The sequence below is a fragment of the Odontesthes bonariensis genome, chromosome 2, assembly GCF_027942865.1.
Source record: "Odontesthes bonariensis isolate fOdoBon6 chromosome 2, fOdoBon6.hap1, whole genome shotgun sequence".
Lineage (NCBI taxonomy): Eukaryota > Metazoa > Chordata > Actinopteri > Atheriniformes > Atherinopsidae > Odontesthes > Odontesthes bonariensis.
This window is the reverse complement of record NC_134507.1, coordinates 27,364,700-27,380,774: the sequence shown is the minus strand read 5'-3', so window position 1 is coordinate 27,380,774 and position 16,075 is coordinate 27,364,700. Positions and strand designations below refer to the sequence as shown.

The 16,075-nt window shown below is 45.2% G+C and overlaps 1 protein-coding gene across 5 annotated transcripts in view; it reads left to right on the top strand.

The window, feature by feature from the left end:
• The window catches only part of itsn1 (intersectin 1 (SH3 domain protein)), a 63,116-nt gene that overhangs the window by 29,013 nt on the left and 18,028 nt on the right, over nt 1-16,075 (top strand). For 3 of the 5 annotated variants that reach the window (XM_075480825.1, XM_075480844.1, XM_075480818.1), the window contains 12 exons: nt 2,637-2,815; nt 2,988-3,002; nt 5,640-5,884; nt 5,966-6,140; nt 6,287-6,373; nt 6,467-6,615; nt 7,991-8,070; nt 8,153-8,325; nt 8,404-8,449; nt 9,908-10,029; nt 10,502-10,625; nt 11,257-11,451. In XM_075480825.1, coding sequence (XP_075336940.1) covers nt 2,637-2,815; nt 2,988-3,002; nt 5,640-5,884; nt 5,966-6,140; nt 6,287-6,373; nt 6,467-6,615; nt 7,991-8,070; nt 8,153-8,325; nt 8,404-8,449; nt 9,908-10,029; nt 10,502-10,625; nt 11,257-11,451 — 1,590 coding nt within the window. The remainder of the gene's footprint in view (nt 1-2,636; nt 2,816-2,987; nt 3,003-5,639; nt 5,885-5,965; nt 6,141-6,286; nt 6,374-6,466; nt 6,616-7,990; nt 8,071-8,152; nt 8,326-8,403; nt 8,450-9,907; nt 10,030-10,501; nt 10,626-11,256; nt 11,452-16,075) is intronic. The other 2 variants (XM_075480852.1, XM_075480835.1) reach the window with 1 other exon arrangement.

Sequence of the window (16,075 nt, the reverse complement as noted above, 5' to 3'; positions counted from 1 at the left end):
TTTATAACCCATCCGACAATAAAGTCACAAGCCTTACCATCAAAACCAAATGCATGGTTCTCACATTACTGGCATGGGGACGTTACAAAACAACTTTATAAACACCATGTCACTTACCTCTTGTCGGTAGGCGCGCGCATGTGAAAGCCCAAAAGAGTCGATGGAGGATAATCACATATACAAAACAATTATCTTCTCTAGAAAAACTGCGTTCAAGTATTTAAAACATTACAACAATATTACTGGGCATGTATTGTTGTAATGTTTTAAATACTTGAACGCAGTTTTTCTAGAGAAGATAATTGTTTTGTATATGTGATTATCGTCCATCGACTCTTTTGGGCTTTCACATGCGCGAGCGTACAACCAGCCGGTGAGTTACATGCTGTTTATAAAGTTGTTTTGTAACGTCCCCATGCGAACAGCGCTATCTCCACACAGGGAGCGCAGATTTGCACCAGCCTGTGTCCTACTATCAGTATTTGACAACCTCTAGCAAGGGGATTGCGCTTCAAATGCCCCGGAGTTTTCCTTTAAGTCGACTAATCGTCTCCAGACTTTAAACTGCAGTGCAAGCAGTCGAGTAAGCCGGCCGCACACGAGACGGTTTTCCAGGGTCAGAATGAAATCAGGAAGAATCTCACCAGAGTTGTGGCGCCCTCTCTTATTTCAGTTGTTTGGTGTAAGGTGGTAATAAAACACAATCCAGGCTGTTTTCTTTCTCACTTATTTGAGTTATGACGAGTACAAAAAGGGGTTTTCATTCAGTGTTTTTAACCAAATACGTGTGTTGTTGACACTTCCAAACAGGAAGCAAGGGAAGGTGGGCCTGAGAGTAACCATGGCGATGAGGCATAAAAACATCCGGTTTGACTGGATTGTACAAAAGTAGAAATATCTCTGAAAAAAGTGAGAAGAAATGACCTGATATACTCGTCCACGGCACCGTTTTCATTACAAAGCACTTCACTTCAAAAAGCAGCTGATCGGTCGACTTCATTGCTGTTAAGAGTTTCCACCAGGTGCATGATGGGAAATGATCTCAGAAAAATCTAGTTGTGTTCGTCTGTCACATTCTATTTAGATGTGAGAGGGTGTCAGATGTTGGTCTTCAAAGAATTAAGTCTTATCAAAGTGTGTGTGAGCCATAAAGAACCTTTAAGAGCCAGGGACTGGTTTTCTCCTAAAGCACCACACTTAGCTTTTAACTCTTTGAAAGCTGCTGCACTGATCTAAAATCCAGTTTCCAGGGAGACTCTTTACTCCTCCCACACAGTTAAGACCTTCAGAGGGCTGCTCATGTACAAGAAACAAACAGAAAACTCGATACGATGGAGTAAAGATCTGATATAAGAGCAGATTTAGAGGTCGTAAATCTTGTAAGTTTGCAATGCAGATAAAAGAACTGCAAAGTGTCATGACGATGGGTGAAGGGAGGACCCGGATATTCCAAATAAAACAATCCAAACAAAAGGCGCGGCTGAGCCGGAATACAAAAACCTAAACTATGAAAAACACTTGGCAAAACAAAAACCATGACTGACAACCTGAGAAAAACACGAACTACCTCCGGAGCAGGGACTGACGCAGCTGGAGGCTGTGGCTCTGAAGACTGCGGCTTTGGAAACTGGGAGACTGGAGAGGCAAATGGAGAGATGAGGCCGTGAGAGTACATGGTGGCTACCTGTGGGCTTCAATCCAAAAATGTCCACCACCGCTGCATGGTGTACATTTCTCGCCCCCTCCCAAAGCTCTGCCAATCCAGACATACCCTGGACAGGCCTCCGCAGGAAGAAATCCAGAAAGTCGTTAGCCTCTCCCAGTTTCTCCCTGCATTAAGCAGTCTGAAAAGGCCCCGACTAATTCCTGGAGGGCCTGAAAATCTGACAGGTCCATTCTCTAGCCAGATCCTTCTGTCATTACAAGGTAGTGGTGTGTGGGTGAAGGGAGGACCCAGATGCAGATATTCCAAATAATACTCAAGTTATTTAAAACAATCCAAACAAAAGGCACGGCTGAGCCGGAATACAAAAACCTAAACTATGAAAAACACTTGGCAAAACAAAACCCAAATATGACTGAAAGTCTGAGAAAGACAACATGGACAAACCTGATACACATGAGTAACTTCAGCATGGATGACGGTGAGGATCTGGCACTGAACATGAAAAAAAAACAAACCTGGAGACTAAATACCGAAGGGAGGTGATTGGTGAGTGAAGGCAGCTGAGGGGGAAACAGGTGATGTGGGTGAAGCTGACGGCAGGGCAGGAGAAACCGAGGAAAACATGAACTGCAGGCATGACACAAAGCTGTTAAACCCTAAAAACTATCTGCCCATAAACAAGAGAAATATGTATTATTTACAGGCTGCGTTAGGTTTGAAATAAACAGATAAACTACATAGTAAAACAATTAAATGAACACAAGTGATTAAACTGGAGGCCAGCCACAAATAACAATGAAATAATTAGTAAAAACGGCCAGAATTGATAGATAAATACAAATATGTCACAAAAACTGAGCTGAGCTTTGAATATGTAGGATTCTCTTCACTTTAGAAACGACTCCTGATCTCACACGGTTTGTTTCTGTGACTCAAACCTGTATTTGTTCCGTTTATTGTTTCTTCTCAGTGGAGAAGGCGCCGGTTCCCAGCCTGTTTGACCAGAAGGCGCCGACCAGGAGCTTCGAGCAGCAGCAACAGCAGCAGCCGCAGCAGCCGCCTGTTAAGGTGGTCTACTACAGAGCTCTGTATCCATTCGATGCTCGCAGCCATGATGAGATCAGCATCGCTCCTGGAGATGTGATCATGGTACGTAGTCTGAACTAAACTTCGTGTCCGTCGTGTCCGAGAGAAACGGCGTGAACAGATATCTGGTGTGGTCTTCTGTAATGATGTTAAAAGCTCCTGAAGTTTGTTTGTGTGTGAATGACTGGCTGTTTCTCTTGACTATTTCTTCTCTCTTCTGCTGTGCGAACTGAAGGTGAAGGGGGAATGGGTAAGTTGTTGCCCCCGTCCAGTGCAGTGTTGTGCTTCCATCAGTCTCCAGTCATCTCCATGTTCGTTCATTTTCCATCGGATGAGTGTCTGTCGCCACAGTATGATCTGTAAATGCTGCTACACTTGATTTGCTTTCATGTTCTACAGTGAAAAAGTCTCGAGCCGCCCATCATTTCATCGTATTTTGCTTCCAAGCAGCCAGAAAAAGTCTCGATCAACAGTTCTCCAGGCTTTCTGAAGGTCTCTCAAAGTTTTTCTTTGGAGATTTGCTGCTTCTTCTTTTTTTTACTGACGTTACATCCAGTCCTTGTATCTGAACCTTTTCAGACGATTAGCAAAAAACACATTTTAAATCTTTAGGCGCTTTGTTACCAGCAGTCAAATTGTTCCCCTTTTTCTTTGTTGAATATATGAAAAACAGCAAAGATAACACAGTTTGACAGACAGAAAATAGGATTTCTGCAGTCACTTAACTCCCAAAAGCTCCTAACTCAAGGGATGAACCAGTGTTGTGTCGACACATAACAGACAAATTAGCAAAGAACCAGTTTTAAATTGGATCTTTAGGCACTTTGTTCCCAGCAGCCTGTCAGAGACACATCATTTGTTCCCATTTCTTTAGCTGCATCTGTGAAAAACAGCAAAGATAACACAGTCTGACAGACAGAAAACAGGATTTCTGCAGCAACAAGGTGATTCCCAAAGAGCTGTTAGCTGAAAACTTGGCATATCTCAGCATGGTGCGCAGTGTGTCCTTAAAACATTTGAGGAAACTGGACAAGTGGAGGACAAAAGAAGAAGTGTCAGGCCTAAAGAACTATCTACAGCAGATGAACAGGATCTGAAAGTGATGTCCTTAAGAAAGAGGAAAAAATCCAGCAAAGACCTGACACAGGAGCTGAGAGATGCATCTGGACCTTCAGCTGATCCATCTGCTGTTGGCCCAAGCCTCATCAGAAATGGGCTCCATGGAAGGGTGGCTGTCAGGAAGCCGTTCTTAAGGAAGGGAAACAGGGAGAAAAGGCTGAGCTGTGCCAAAGGACACAAGAAGTGGACTGAAAATCAGTGGCAGCAGGTCTGATGGAGGGATGAATCCTCCCTAGAGCCCGGAGCTCAACATTACTGAAGCAGTGTGGGATCATGTTGGCAGAGAACGGAACAAAAGGCAGCCCACATCCAAAGAAGAGCTTTGGGATGTCCTTCAAGAAGCCTGGAGAACTATTCCTGAAGACTCCTTAAAGAAAGGACAGAAAGCTCCTTAGACGTGTACAAACTCATACACTGTGTTTATATCTATGTTTTACCTATTTCCCCTTCTGTTCCTGGAATTATATAAAGAAATGAGGGGTGGCTCAAGACATCTAAACGGTCCTGTCGGTAATACGGAAAGCTATAGGTCCTACTAAAGCTACTACCAAAGAAACGCTTCACAGCTGGACCTCCCTCTAAGAACAAGCTCTCTCACTTTAAGCTGCTTCGTCAAAGTATTTTTGTTCCCGTTAACAGCTCCATTAAAACAAATGAAGGAAGTTTGTCCACACTTATAATGAAACATAACTCGTAACACTTTAACTTCCTGGTCCCCATGCTCGGCAGGGTTAGCTTTATCAGCACTGTAATATCTGTCAGTTCATAGAAGACACCGGTATAAGACTTCCAAACTATATTTCATCATTGTTAGAGTGAAATAAAGCTGCTTTGAATTGGCTTCTACTCACTGCATACAGGTTTCACAGTGATGCTGTTTGCTGAGCAAAGACAGGTTATTGACAGGATCTTGTTTATGAGTGAAGGTGACGTGTAAATCAAGATTTTTGGTGTAATTGTTGCACATTTTAAGTGTAAGGCTGTGTTCAGAACCGCATACTACATACTACATTCTGCATACTCATCGATCAGACAGTATGCAGAGCATTTACCCACAATGCATTTCGCTCCTGCCCGAGCCAAAATCAGCCGGCCTGAAGCTGATTTCACTTAAGCTCTAAACTCTGTAAACTTTAGCAACATTTGAAACATTTTCAGGCGAGAAAGTAGTCGTTTAGATCCCCAACGTGTTGAAAACCTGACAAAATACCGGCTATTTACAATTTTGTTCCCACGAATTCGGCGCTACTAAAACTAGCCGTAGTGAGCAACGCACTTCCGGTTATTTTCACAAAATAAAATACCCGTTGCCTTTTATCATAGGGAAAGCCATTACCATACAATTGGTGTTTTTATTTTGAAAACAGGAAGTGAAAAAACTGCCGTTTTGACAGGAAATGACGATCGGCGACGTCACGTTACGTTGCATCTTGGGTAGTTTGAGTATGAGTAGTAATCTCATGATGCATACCCAACATTTCGGAGAATCTAGTATGCATCCGGGAAAAAAGTCAGTATGAGTAGTATGAGTAGTAGGAGAAGTATGCGGTTTCGAACACAGCCTATATGTTATATTCCTTCGTAGCACCCCTTCCTTGAGTACAAATCAGGTAGATCTACCTCCTGGAGTTTAGGTGTAAACAGCAGCTCCTGTCGGGCCTTTGTTGTTGTTTCCGCCGCTGTTTCGTTCAACCATAAGTACGCCCACACATCTGCGCTGCTCGGGTGCCTCAGCTTTATTCTAATGCCGCCCTCTCTGCCCTGACAGGTGGATGAGTCCCAGACCGGCGAGCCCGGCTGGCTGGGCGGCGAGCTCAGGGGCCGGACCGGTTGGTTTCCCGCCAACTATGCCGAGCGGATACCCGACAGCGAAGCGCCCATCAGCCTGCGCTCCACAGCGTCGGTCACGCCCACCTCGGCCCAGCAGCCTTTAACCACGCCCCCTCCAGCCCCTGGACATGCCTCCTCCTCCGCATCATCCGTCAACAGTAACTGGGCGGACTTCAGCACCACGTAAGCCCGTTTGTCACCGTGTCAAACATAAAAAAGGCAGCAGCAGCAGCGAGTCTAAATGATCTGTGTCCGTATTTCCAGTTGGCCCTCGAACACAGCCAGTCAATCAGACAGTGAGGGATGGGACGCGTGGCCAACCTCCTCAGCCAATCAGAATCCATCTCTCAGCGTTCCTTCAGTGCAGCTACGGCAACGCTCCGCCTTCACACCTGCTACCATGACGACGGGCTCCTCTCCCTCCCCTGTTCTCGGACAGGTAATAAAAACCAGACTTTAAACTGGAGCAATGTTCCTCCAACTAAAACCAGCTTTCCAGCTGGAAGTGGTGCAAAAAGTGATATTTCCCAGCTGCTCCACACCGACCGCTGTATTGAGTTGTGATGTTGGCTGTCTGTCTGTCAGGGAGAGAAGGTCGAAGGTCTTCAAGCTCAGGCTTTATATCCCTGGAGAGCGAAGAAGGACAACCACCTCAACTTCAACAAGAACGAGGTAGAAATCAAACGCTTGTTGACTCACGTCTCTCACTCATTTCAATCCAAGATTCGCTCATATTTGTTATTTCTGTGAATGTTGTGAATGCAGATAATAACGGTGTTGGAGCAGCAGGACATGTGGTGGTTGGGCGAACTTCAGACTGGACAGAGAGGCTGGTTCCCCAAAAGTTACGTCAAGCTCATCTCGGCCAACATGGCGCCCCCCGCTGTCGCCGCAGCGCGCAGCAAAACCACGAGGTAGGTCAGACACACGGAGTAAAGCACAGACCGGCCTGAAAGACCGATGTCTGTATTGATATTGAAATGAAAATAATTTTGACCAAATGTTGACCGGCACACAGTAAACTCTTTCAAAAATGGCGGCGTTGTTGTTAGCCGACCAATCACAACCCTTGCGGTCTCCGCGAGTCTCCGTCTCCTCGACGGATAGACGGAATGTTGGCCGACGCACTTAAGCGACGGAGACCGTCTCCGGGAGGGTCTCCGTAGCTCTCCGTAGACGACCATAAATCAGCCTTAATGCCACACCGGCTCGCGGTCCGGTTGAAACCACTCTCTGCCATTTTTGCGGCAATCAGCTGGAAAACTTTTTGGTTTGGCACAGAGCCATTGAGCTCCCGCTGCACAGCCTCCTCAACAACAACGGGCCGGGCCTGGAACCGGTCCGGTGTGCTCGGTACCCCAAGCAGAAGGGTTACAGACATGGTAACGGGTTCCATGGGACCGGTACGCTTTGGTGGTAGTGGAAACACTGAAATAAGCGGACCGTTCTGATCCGACCCGTACCGGACTGCATAGTGGAAACGAGACTTTTTGCAGCCACAGTGACTACATGTAGAGACCAGGTCACTAAAAGAGCGAAAAGTAGCCGTTCCTGTCATTTCTTGGTATATGAAATGATTATGCTTGAGGCCTCACAGCAACCCTGCTGACGCCACATGTACTTCCCCTGAAATGTAACAAAACTACGATCGTTCCCCTTACCTGTGAAAATACCTTATTTGCAGTGCTTTCTGCTTTCAGTCGGCATCACTGGAAGCAGCGTAGACAGCCGGGCCGACACAAACACGCCGGCAGAAGTCACATATGTCGGCTCTGCTTTGATGCGACACTGACACTGTGGCTTCTGGGACGTTGTTGGGTTTCTGGTTCACTTCCAACCAAGAGGCAGAATAGTGATACGGCATCCAGCTGCATTCATTGTGCCTCAGAAGTTGGAATTCTAAACTCTTAGTCAAGCTTTCCTTATTGTATTTCATTTGTTAAGTACTTATTTGTTTAGTTATTTGAGGAAAAGACGTGGTTTTAATATAAAAGAGAACTTTAAAAGTGGAAAATTAAGTCCGGAACAACTCATCCGCAATCTGTTCAGGACTTTCAGGTCCCACAGCTCATAAACGAGTCATAAATAAGCCAACAGACCATCATATACTGGACAAATAAAGTCCATTTGCTGCTCTGTTTAAAAAGAAAACTTCGATTTAAACACCATGTGATCTTTTAAGCCAATCGCAGGCCAGTTCCTGTGCAGAAATGACATCACCTTTGCTTTCTCTCATGCTTTGAAAGGTTTGTTTCTTAAATCACTTTATTTTGTCCCTGTCCGTCTTAGTGAATCTGAGATATCGGACAGCCCACCCAACGGAAAACGTCCGTCCCCTTCCCCAACAAAAGCCTCTGAGTCTGGAGAAGGTAACACGCACGTGAACATGCACAGCAAAGCAAACTCTCCCCAAAGACGGCTGGCTCTCACACACACACTGCTTTCCTGCAGAATATGTGGCCATGTACACCTACGAGAGCAGCGAACAGGGGGACCTGAGTTTCCAGCAAGGGGACGTCGTCGTGGTGACCAGGAAAGAAGGGGACTGGTGGACGGGCATGGTGAGCGGGAAGACCGGAGTCTTTCCGTCCAACTACGTCAAACCACGCGACTCGGCATCAGAGGTGAGGGCTCATTCCAAATGAGTCTGGATCGGAGCGTGGGAGAAATCTGTGTAGTGACTGTAAAATTTCTGTCTGTAGTCTCTGGGACCAGCAGGGAAGACGGGAAGTCTTGGGAAGAAACCAGGTGAGTTGTTACATACTATGCTGCCCTCAGTATATATGCTGTGATACACCTTGGCAGTTAGACAAACTCCTTCCTGACATCACGACTCTGGAGACAGTTGTCCCTTGTCCACAGGTTTATTGACGTAAGAAAGAGTAAAACTAAAACACACAAAGACATAATGAATACAAATAAAATGGCTTCCTCTTTATACTTACACACACACACACCATGTAAATATACTGATTCTTAAATCAACTAAAGTGCTACCTATCATGTATTTATTACTTTTTTTTTACCTGCAAAACCATTGTATTTTAACATATTTTAACGTATAATCAACTATTTATTCACATTTCTTCCCTTATATGAATTTTAACAACAGTAACAGTAACTATAATGACTCAATAGACTTCCTGCATAAACTTCTCAAACTAAACATTGACACAAAAAAAAATCTTCAATCATTAATAACAATAAAACTACTTGATACATACCAACGATGCCATCAAAGGGCATAAGATGCAGGTTCAACAGGGTAGAAAAAACTAACAAAAACTGCCCCTCTGAAGCATGCTTCTCCTCACTTCCTGGTTATAAGTAGGAAGTGAGTCACCTGACATGTGACATGTATTTCCTGTTTAAAAATAAATTATTTACCGATTGTAACAAAACACCTACTGTATCAAACCTATGAACTCACTGGCTGTGTTCGAAACCGCATACTACATACTTCCATACTGCATACTCAACGATCAGACAGTATGCAGAGCGTTTACCCACAATGCATTTCACTCCTGCCCGAGCCGAAATCAGCCGGCCTGAAGCTGATTTCGCTTAAGCTCTAAACTCTGTAAACTTTAGCATCATTTGAAACATTTTCAGGCGAGAAAGTAGTCGTTTAGATCCCCAACGTGTTGAAAATCTGAAAAAAAAACGGCTACAGTATTTTCAATTTTGTTCCCACGAATTCGGCGCTACTAAAGCTAGCCGTAGTGAGCAACACACTTCCAGTTAATTTAACAAAATAAAATACCCATTGCCTTTTATCATAGGGAAAGCCATTAAGATACAATTGGTGCTTTTGTTTTGAAAACAGGAAGTGAACCTACCCTCGTTGTAGCTATCTTGAAACTGCCGTTTTGACAGGAAATGACGATCGGCCACGTTACGTTGCATCTTGGGTAGTTTGAGTATGAGTAGTAACCTCATGATGCATACCCAACATTTCAGCGTATCTAGTATTCATTCGGGAAAAAAGTCGTAGTCGTAGTAGTAGGAGTAGTAGTAGTAGGAGTAGTAGGAGTAGTATGCAGTTTCAAACACAGCCAGTATGTCTGAAGCTACCAGCTGTTCTGCTAAATCACACCAATGGAATTATCTTTGCCTTTAGCTGATTTATATTTGTGGCTTAAAACCCGAGAGGGGTTCAGGTGATGCAGAAGCAAAACTAACCGCGTCTTCTTCCCCTTTTTTCAGAGATCGCTCAGGTGATCGCCCCCTATAACGCGACAGGAGCAGAACAGCTGACGTTAGCTCCAGGGCAGCTCATCCTCATCAGGAAAAAGAACCCAGGGGGCTGGTGGGAGGGCGAGCTCCAGGTAAACGAACCCAAACCGAAAAGCATTTGTGGACAAACACGTTGTATTCGCATTCCTTTCCACATTCGCCTCAGGCACGCTCAGGACGGGAGATTGGACCGAAGACAAGTTTCTGTGCAATCTGTTGGTTTTCTTAGCTAGGAAACTGTTTTTGAATTGGCTCTATATGAATGAATTGGATTATTTTATAAATAATTATGATTACAATGAATTAAATTCCAATTGGCTTGAATTGGACTATATTATTTAAGTGCCTTGAGATGACATTTGTTGTATTTGGCGCTATATAAATAAAACTGAATTGAATTGAATGTTTTATATCAGTGAGGTGGAGGATGATCTGTGTAAGAGCAGAAGATGAAGACATTTTTAAACCCAAATTATTTGTTATTGTTCTTAACAAAAACACAGAATTGTTGACATCAATATCTTGACTAATGTCTGATGGCTTGCTGGGTTCTTTTTGGTCTAGGCTCGAGGGAAAAAGCGTCAGATTGGTTGGTTTCCAGCCAATTATGTGAAGCTGCTGAGTCCCAGCACCAGCAAGACGACTCCCACAGAGCCCACCCCTCCCAAGCTGATGCCAGCCAACACCGGTACAGAGACACACGCACAGTTTATCAGGAAGTTACATATCAAGTTAAATAGGAAGTATTTAACGTGGATGAGGGATAAATATATGAATAGAATAGGGTTAATTGTTATATTGTAATTTAATTAGTATATGGTATATATTTATTTATGGGGATAGTTTTATATATTTATATATATTCATATTTACATTTATATTTCCAAGGATATGTGTGAAGTATATATTTATTTTTGTGATTATATATTTATTTAGATATTTAGGAAGTGTATATATGGCATATATTTATATAGGTGTATTGTAGTTAGGATAATTACAAACTGAAGAGTAGTTAAAAAGGGGTGGGAAACTTGAAAAAGTATTGTACTTTTTCGAACAATGTGTTGTTTTGTTATATATTAGCACTTTATGTGATTGAATTTTTTATTATTATTTTTTTAATGTCTCTTTTTCTTTTTTTTTGTATGTATAGTTACACACATTTTCTTTTTTTATACATGTTTGAAAATAAAAATCTATCAATCAAAACGAGATTTAAAACGTGATAAAAAAGTAGATTTTTTTTTTTTGGAATTCTTTACTTGGTGATAAAAGAGTCGTCTCCGTGTTGTGTTTCTCATTCGCCTCCCGTCCCGAAGCTCTGTGTCAGGTGATCGGCATGTACGACTACGTGGCCCAGAACGATGACGAGCTGGCCTTCCTGAAGGGTCAGGTGATCACGGTGCTCAACAAAGACGACTGTGATTGGTGGAAAGGAGAGCTCAACGGGAGGGAGGGGCTGTTTCCCAGCAACTACGTCAAAATGACCACAGATACTGACCCGAGCACGCAGTGTGAGTACACGCACACGCCATCTCACCTGCACATGCAGAATGTGCCACAGCGAACATACTAACATGCTCTCAGTTTGATATATAACACACACACACACACACACACACACACACACACAGAGACACACACACACCCCAGAGCCAGGTGTGGAGATGCTGTCCCTCTCTGTCTTTGACCCCGACTGGTTTCACCTTTCACCGTCACACTCCTTTGGGCCTCTTTGATAACTTCCCAGTCATGCACCACCTCTGGGTGGTGTCTGTGTGTGCACATGTGTGTGTGTGTGTGTGTATCTGTTTGCATGCATCGGTGTAAAAATGCCTCCCTTCTTCCCGCATGTGTTCCCACAGCATGATCCACCATAGACTTTGAGTTTCTTGAGCGAGGCAGAGACACAGCAGGCAAAAGGAGCATTTATACACTTCTGTGCTGTTAAAACACTTCAATCAGAATATTTTGATGCACACAAACAAGAACGTGTGAACAAAGGAGGGATCGGGACAGCAAATTACAGAGGATTCAACTGTGATTTAGCCTTTATTTAGTCAGAATCGTGTTGTCCTGGGGATTTAGCCGCAGATTTCACGTCTGCAATAAAGAAAAACTCACCTGCATTTTATTTTCAGCATAACTCAAGTCCTTAAGTTTGGGTTTTTGAACCTTGAATGCAGCTGAAAATCGCTCTAAAACCCAACGAGTTTAACTTTTAATTCTGTAAAATAAAGAAATGCACCAAATCCTGATCTCAAAAGAGCTTAAGCCACAGTAGTTTGGTTAATTCAGCCTCATTTATCACTTAAACTACGCTGCTATTTTTCATTATCGCTTGTAAAAGCAGCGTTAAAGCCTGACTCCTCATCCCCTGCCAGACTGAGGTGGAATATCAGCTGCAGTATATGTTGGAGGGCAAGTTATCTTCAGAGAATTACACCACCACGCACTTCCAGCGGGTCATCAGACATGGTTAAGAGGGATTATTTTTGCTTGTGTTGTGTTTAATGTACTGTTAAACAATCCATTATTAGTCTTTACTGGTGATAAATGATCAGATTAATAGTATTTTTTTGCCCTGCAATTTAATAAACTGGTTTGTGTTTTGAATTTGCAGCATTAATATTCTGATTTAAGAATTTAGCTGCTGTTCCTGAGCGTGTTAGCAGAGAAAATTCACAAACTGAAACTACCTGTGAAAACAAGAGTTTGAGACTCAATCCGAAGCTGTTGGTTCCACGTGTTCAGTGGACACAAATTACACATCTGAACATCGTTTTGGCACAAATGAAACCTTATATTTAAGAATATTATACAGAAAAAAGACTCTGGGGTTAGATGTAAAACCCCCAAAACAGTGATTTTTATGTTTATTTTGACTTTTATTTCAAGTTTTTTTCTCGTAAATTTAGTTTAATTTGTTAATGTGTGCATTTCAGACCTGCGGCATATTCCAGAAAAGTTGGCATGGGGGTTTATGTAGGGCTCGGCAGACGATTTTAACCTGAGATTTTAAGGAGGGAAGATGGGAAGGGATTTGCATATTTCTCCCTCTACAGGGTAGGAAATACTTAAACCATTCGAGGAATCTGGAGGAGTTTCAGTGTGTAATGCACACAAGGGAGCAAGCCTAAGCTGGACACCCGTGATCTCTGATCCTTCAGACGGCGCTGCATCAAGAACCCTCATTCTTCATCATCAGACCTGACTGAGGAAGAAGAGGCCCGGCTGAGGAAGATGAGGCCTGGCTGAGGAAGAAGAGGCCCGGCTGAGGAAGAAGAGGCCCGGCTGAGGAAGAAGAGGCCCGGCTGAGGAAGAAGAGGCCCGGCTGAGGAAGATGAGGCCCGGCTGAGGAAGATGAGGCCCGGCTGAGGAAGAAGAGGCCCGGCTGAGGAAGAAGAGGCCCGGCTGCTGGCTGGGGAAGATGAGGCCCGGCTGAGGAAGAAGAGGCCCGGCTGAGGAAGAAGAGGCCCGGCTGAGGAAGAAGAGGCCCGGCTGCTGGCTGGGGAAGAAGAGGCCCGGCTGCTGGCTGGGGAAGATGAGGCCCGGCTGAGGAAGATGAGGCCCGGCTGAGGAAGAAGAGGCCCGGCTGCTGGCTGGGGAAGATGAGGCCCGGCTGAGGAAGAAGAGGCCCGGCTGCTGGCTGAGGAAGAAGAGGCCCGGCTGAGGAAGAAGAGGCCCGGCTGAGGAAGATGAGGCCCGGCTGAGGAAGAAGAGGCCCGGCTGAGGAAGATGAGGCCCGGCTGAGGAAGATGAGGCCCGGCTGAGGAAGATGAGGCCCGGCTGAGGAAGAAGAGGCCAGGCTGCTGGCTGGGGAAGATGAGGCCCGGCTGAGGAAGAAGAGGCCCGGCTGCTAGCTGAGGAAGAAGAGGCCCGGCTGAGGAAGAAGAGGCCCGGCTGAGGAAGATGAGGCCCGGCTGAGGAAGAAGAGGCCCGGCTGAGGAAGATGAGGCCCGGCTGAGGAAGATGAGGCCCGGCTGAGGAAGAAGAGGCCCGGCTGCTGGCTGGGGAAGATGAGGCCAGGCTGAGGAAGAAGAGGCCCGGCTGCTGGCTGGGGAAGATGAGGCCCAGCTGAGGAAGATGAGGCCCGGCTGAGGAAGAAGAGGCCCGGCTGAGGAAGATGAGGCCCGGCTGAGGAAGAAGAGGCCCGGCTGAGGAAGAAGAGGCCCGGCTGCTGGCTGGGGAAGATGAGGCCCGGCTGAGGAAGAAGAGGCCCGGCTGAGGAAGAAGAGGCCCAGCTGCTGGCTGAGGAAGAAGAGGCCCGGCTGAGGAAGAAGAGGCCCGGCTGCTGGCTGAGGAAGATGAGGGCCTGCTGTACCACCTAAAACCTGTTCCTGGTAAAAATGGAGGGATGGCGTTATTACAAAGTAGTGAAATCTTTACTGTTCCATCCTTTCTTGGAATGTGTTGCAGGCCTGAAACGCAGAAACGGATGTTTATGAACAAATTAAACGAGACGGACGAGTTAAAATCTCAACTGTCTCGGGTTCGTAGCATCTGGAATTAGCTAAAAATGAAATAAAGTGGAAGCTTCTCTGTGTTTGTGTGTGTGACAGCCACAGCTCTAAGGTCAGACTCAGGTCAGAGGTCAGACTCAGCTGTGTTCGAAACTACATACTACATACTTCCATACTGCATACTGATCGATCAGACAGTATGCAGAGCGTTTACCCACAATGCATTTCGCTCCTGCCCGAGCCGAAATCAGCCGGCCTGAAGCTGATTTTGAAAACAGGAAGTGAACCTACCCTTGTTGTAGCTAGCTTGAAACTGCCGTTTTGACAGGAAATGACGATCAGCGACGTCACGTTACGTTGCATCTTGGGTAGTTTGAGTATGAGTAGTAACCTCATGATGCATACCCAACATTTTGGAGAATCTAGTATGCATCCGGGAACTTAAAAAAAGTTAAAGTTAGTAGAAGTAGTGGGAGTAGTAGGCGGTTTCGAACACAGACTCAGAGGTCAGACTCAGAGGTCAGACTCAGAGCAGCTTGCTGCTCCATCCGCTCCGTCACTGCCCGCTCCAGCTGCTCTTCTTCTATGCTGCGTCGCACCGCACCTCCACACTCTCTGTCTTGCTGCACGCTCCACCCACCTAGCACCCAACTGGTTGTTGTTGTTTTGTTTTGTTTAGTTGTTTTTGTTGATGTTGTTGTTGTCGTCCTCTCTCTAGGATCATATCATTACCCAGAACCCCTCTCTCCTCAAAGCCCTCAAAGAGACCCACTAGGCCACGCCCACTAGGCCACTCAACCAATGGGACAGCAGCGAGAGGTCTCATGACCCCGGAAATGGCGACTCTCCACCAGTAGAAGCCAGAGAGAGGCAGACAGACATACAGACACACTGTAACGTTAAAACAGAACTCTGTCTATGCATGGCTCTGACTGGACTTATCTAAGGCTCCAAACAGCACTGCTCAGCAGGAGGGAGATCAGTAGTCAGGACTCCTCTCCTCCTCTTCTCTTCTCCTCCATCTTTCCTCACTCTCCTTTCTCTTTCTGTTTCGTCCGTCTCGAGATGTTTTAGACGTGGAGGGAAGAGGGAGGAGAGGAGGAGACTGAAGGGGAAACAAAGACTATTGAGCTCCTCTCTTCAAGATTGGACTGATGAACACGTTTTTTTGACTGGATCACAGTGACTGTATCCACACAAACACACACATTTATCCAAGTGTTAAAGGGATAGTTCGCCTCTTTTGACATGAAGCTGTGTGACATCCCATATTAGCAACATCATTTATGAACATTTTCTTACCACCTGCTGCGTCCTGTGAGCCGAGTTCCAGCCTCGTTTTGGTGTTGATGAAAGTAGTCCGGCTAGTTGGCTGGGGTTTTAAAAAATAAAGCGTTTGCTTCTCAAAACAATATGCGTTCAAAAGAGTAATACATTTGCATCACAAAATCGTTCATCCAGAAAAAGTCAGACCTCACAATCGCTTGGCGCGTAACAGCCGCGCCTGTTACGGTGTTTGCTGCTCGGTCTACACAGCGTGCAGTGATATGAAGGGAGAGAAAATAGTGCCAAGTGATTGTGAGGTCTGACTTTTTCCTGGAGAACCATTTTGTGATGCAAATGTATTTCTCTTTTGAACGCATATTGTTTTGAGAAGCAAGACGCTTTATTTTTG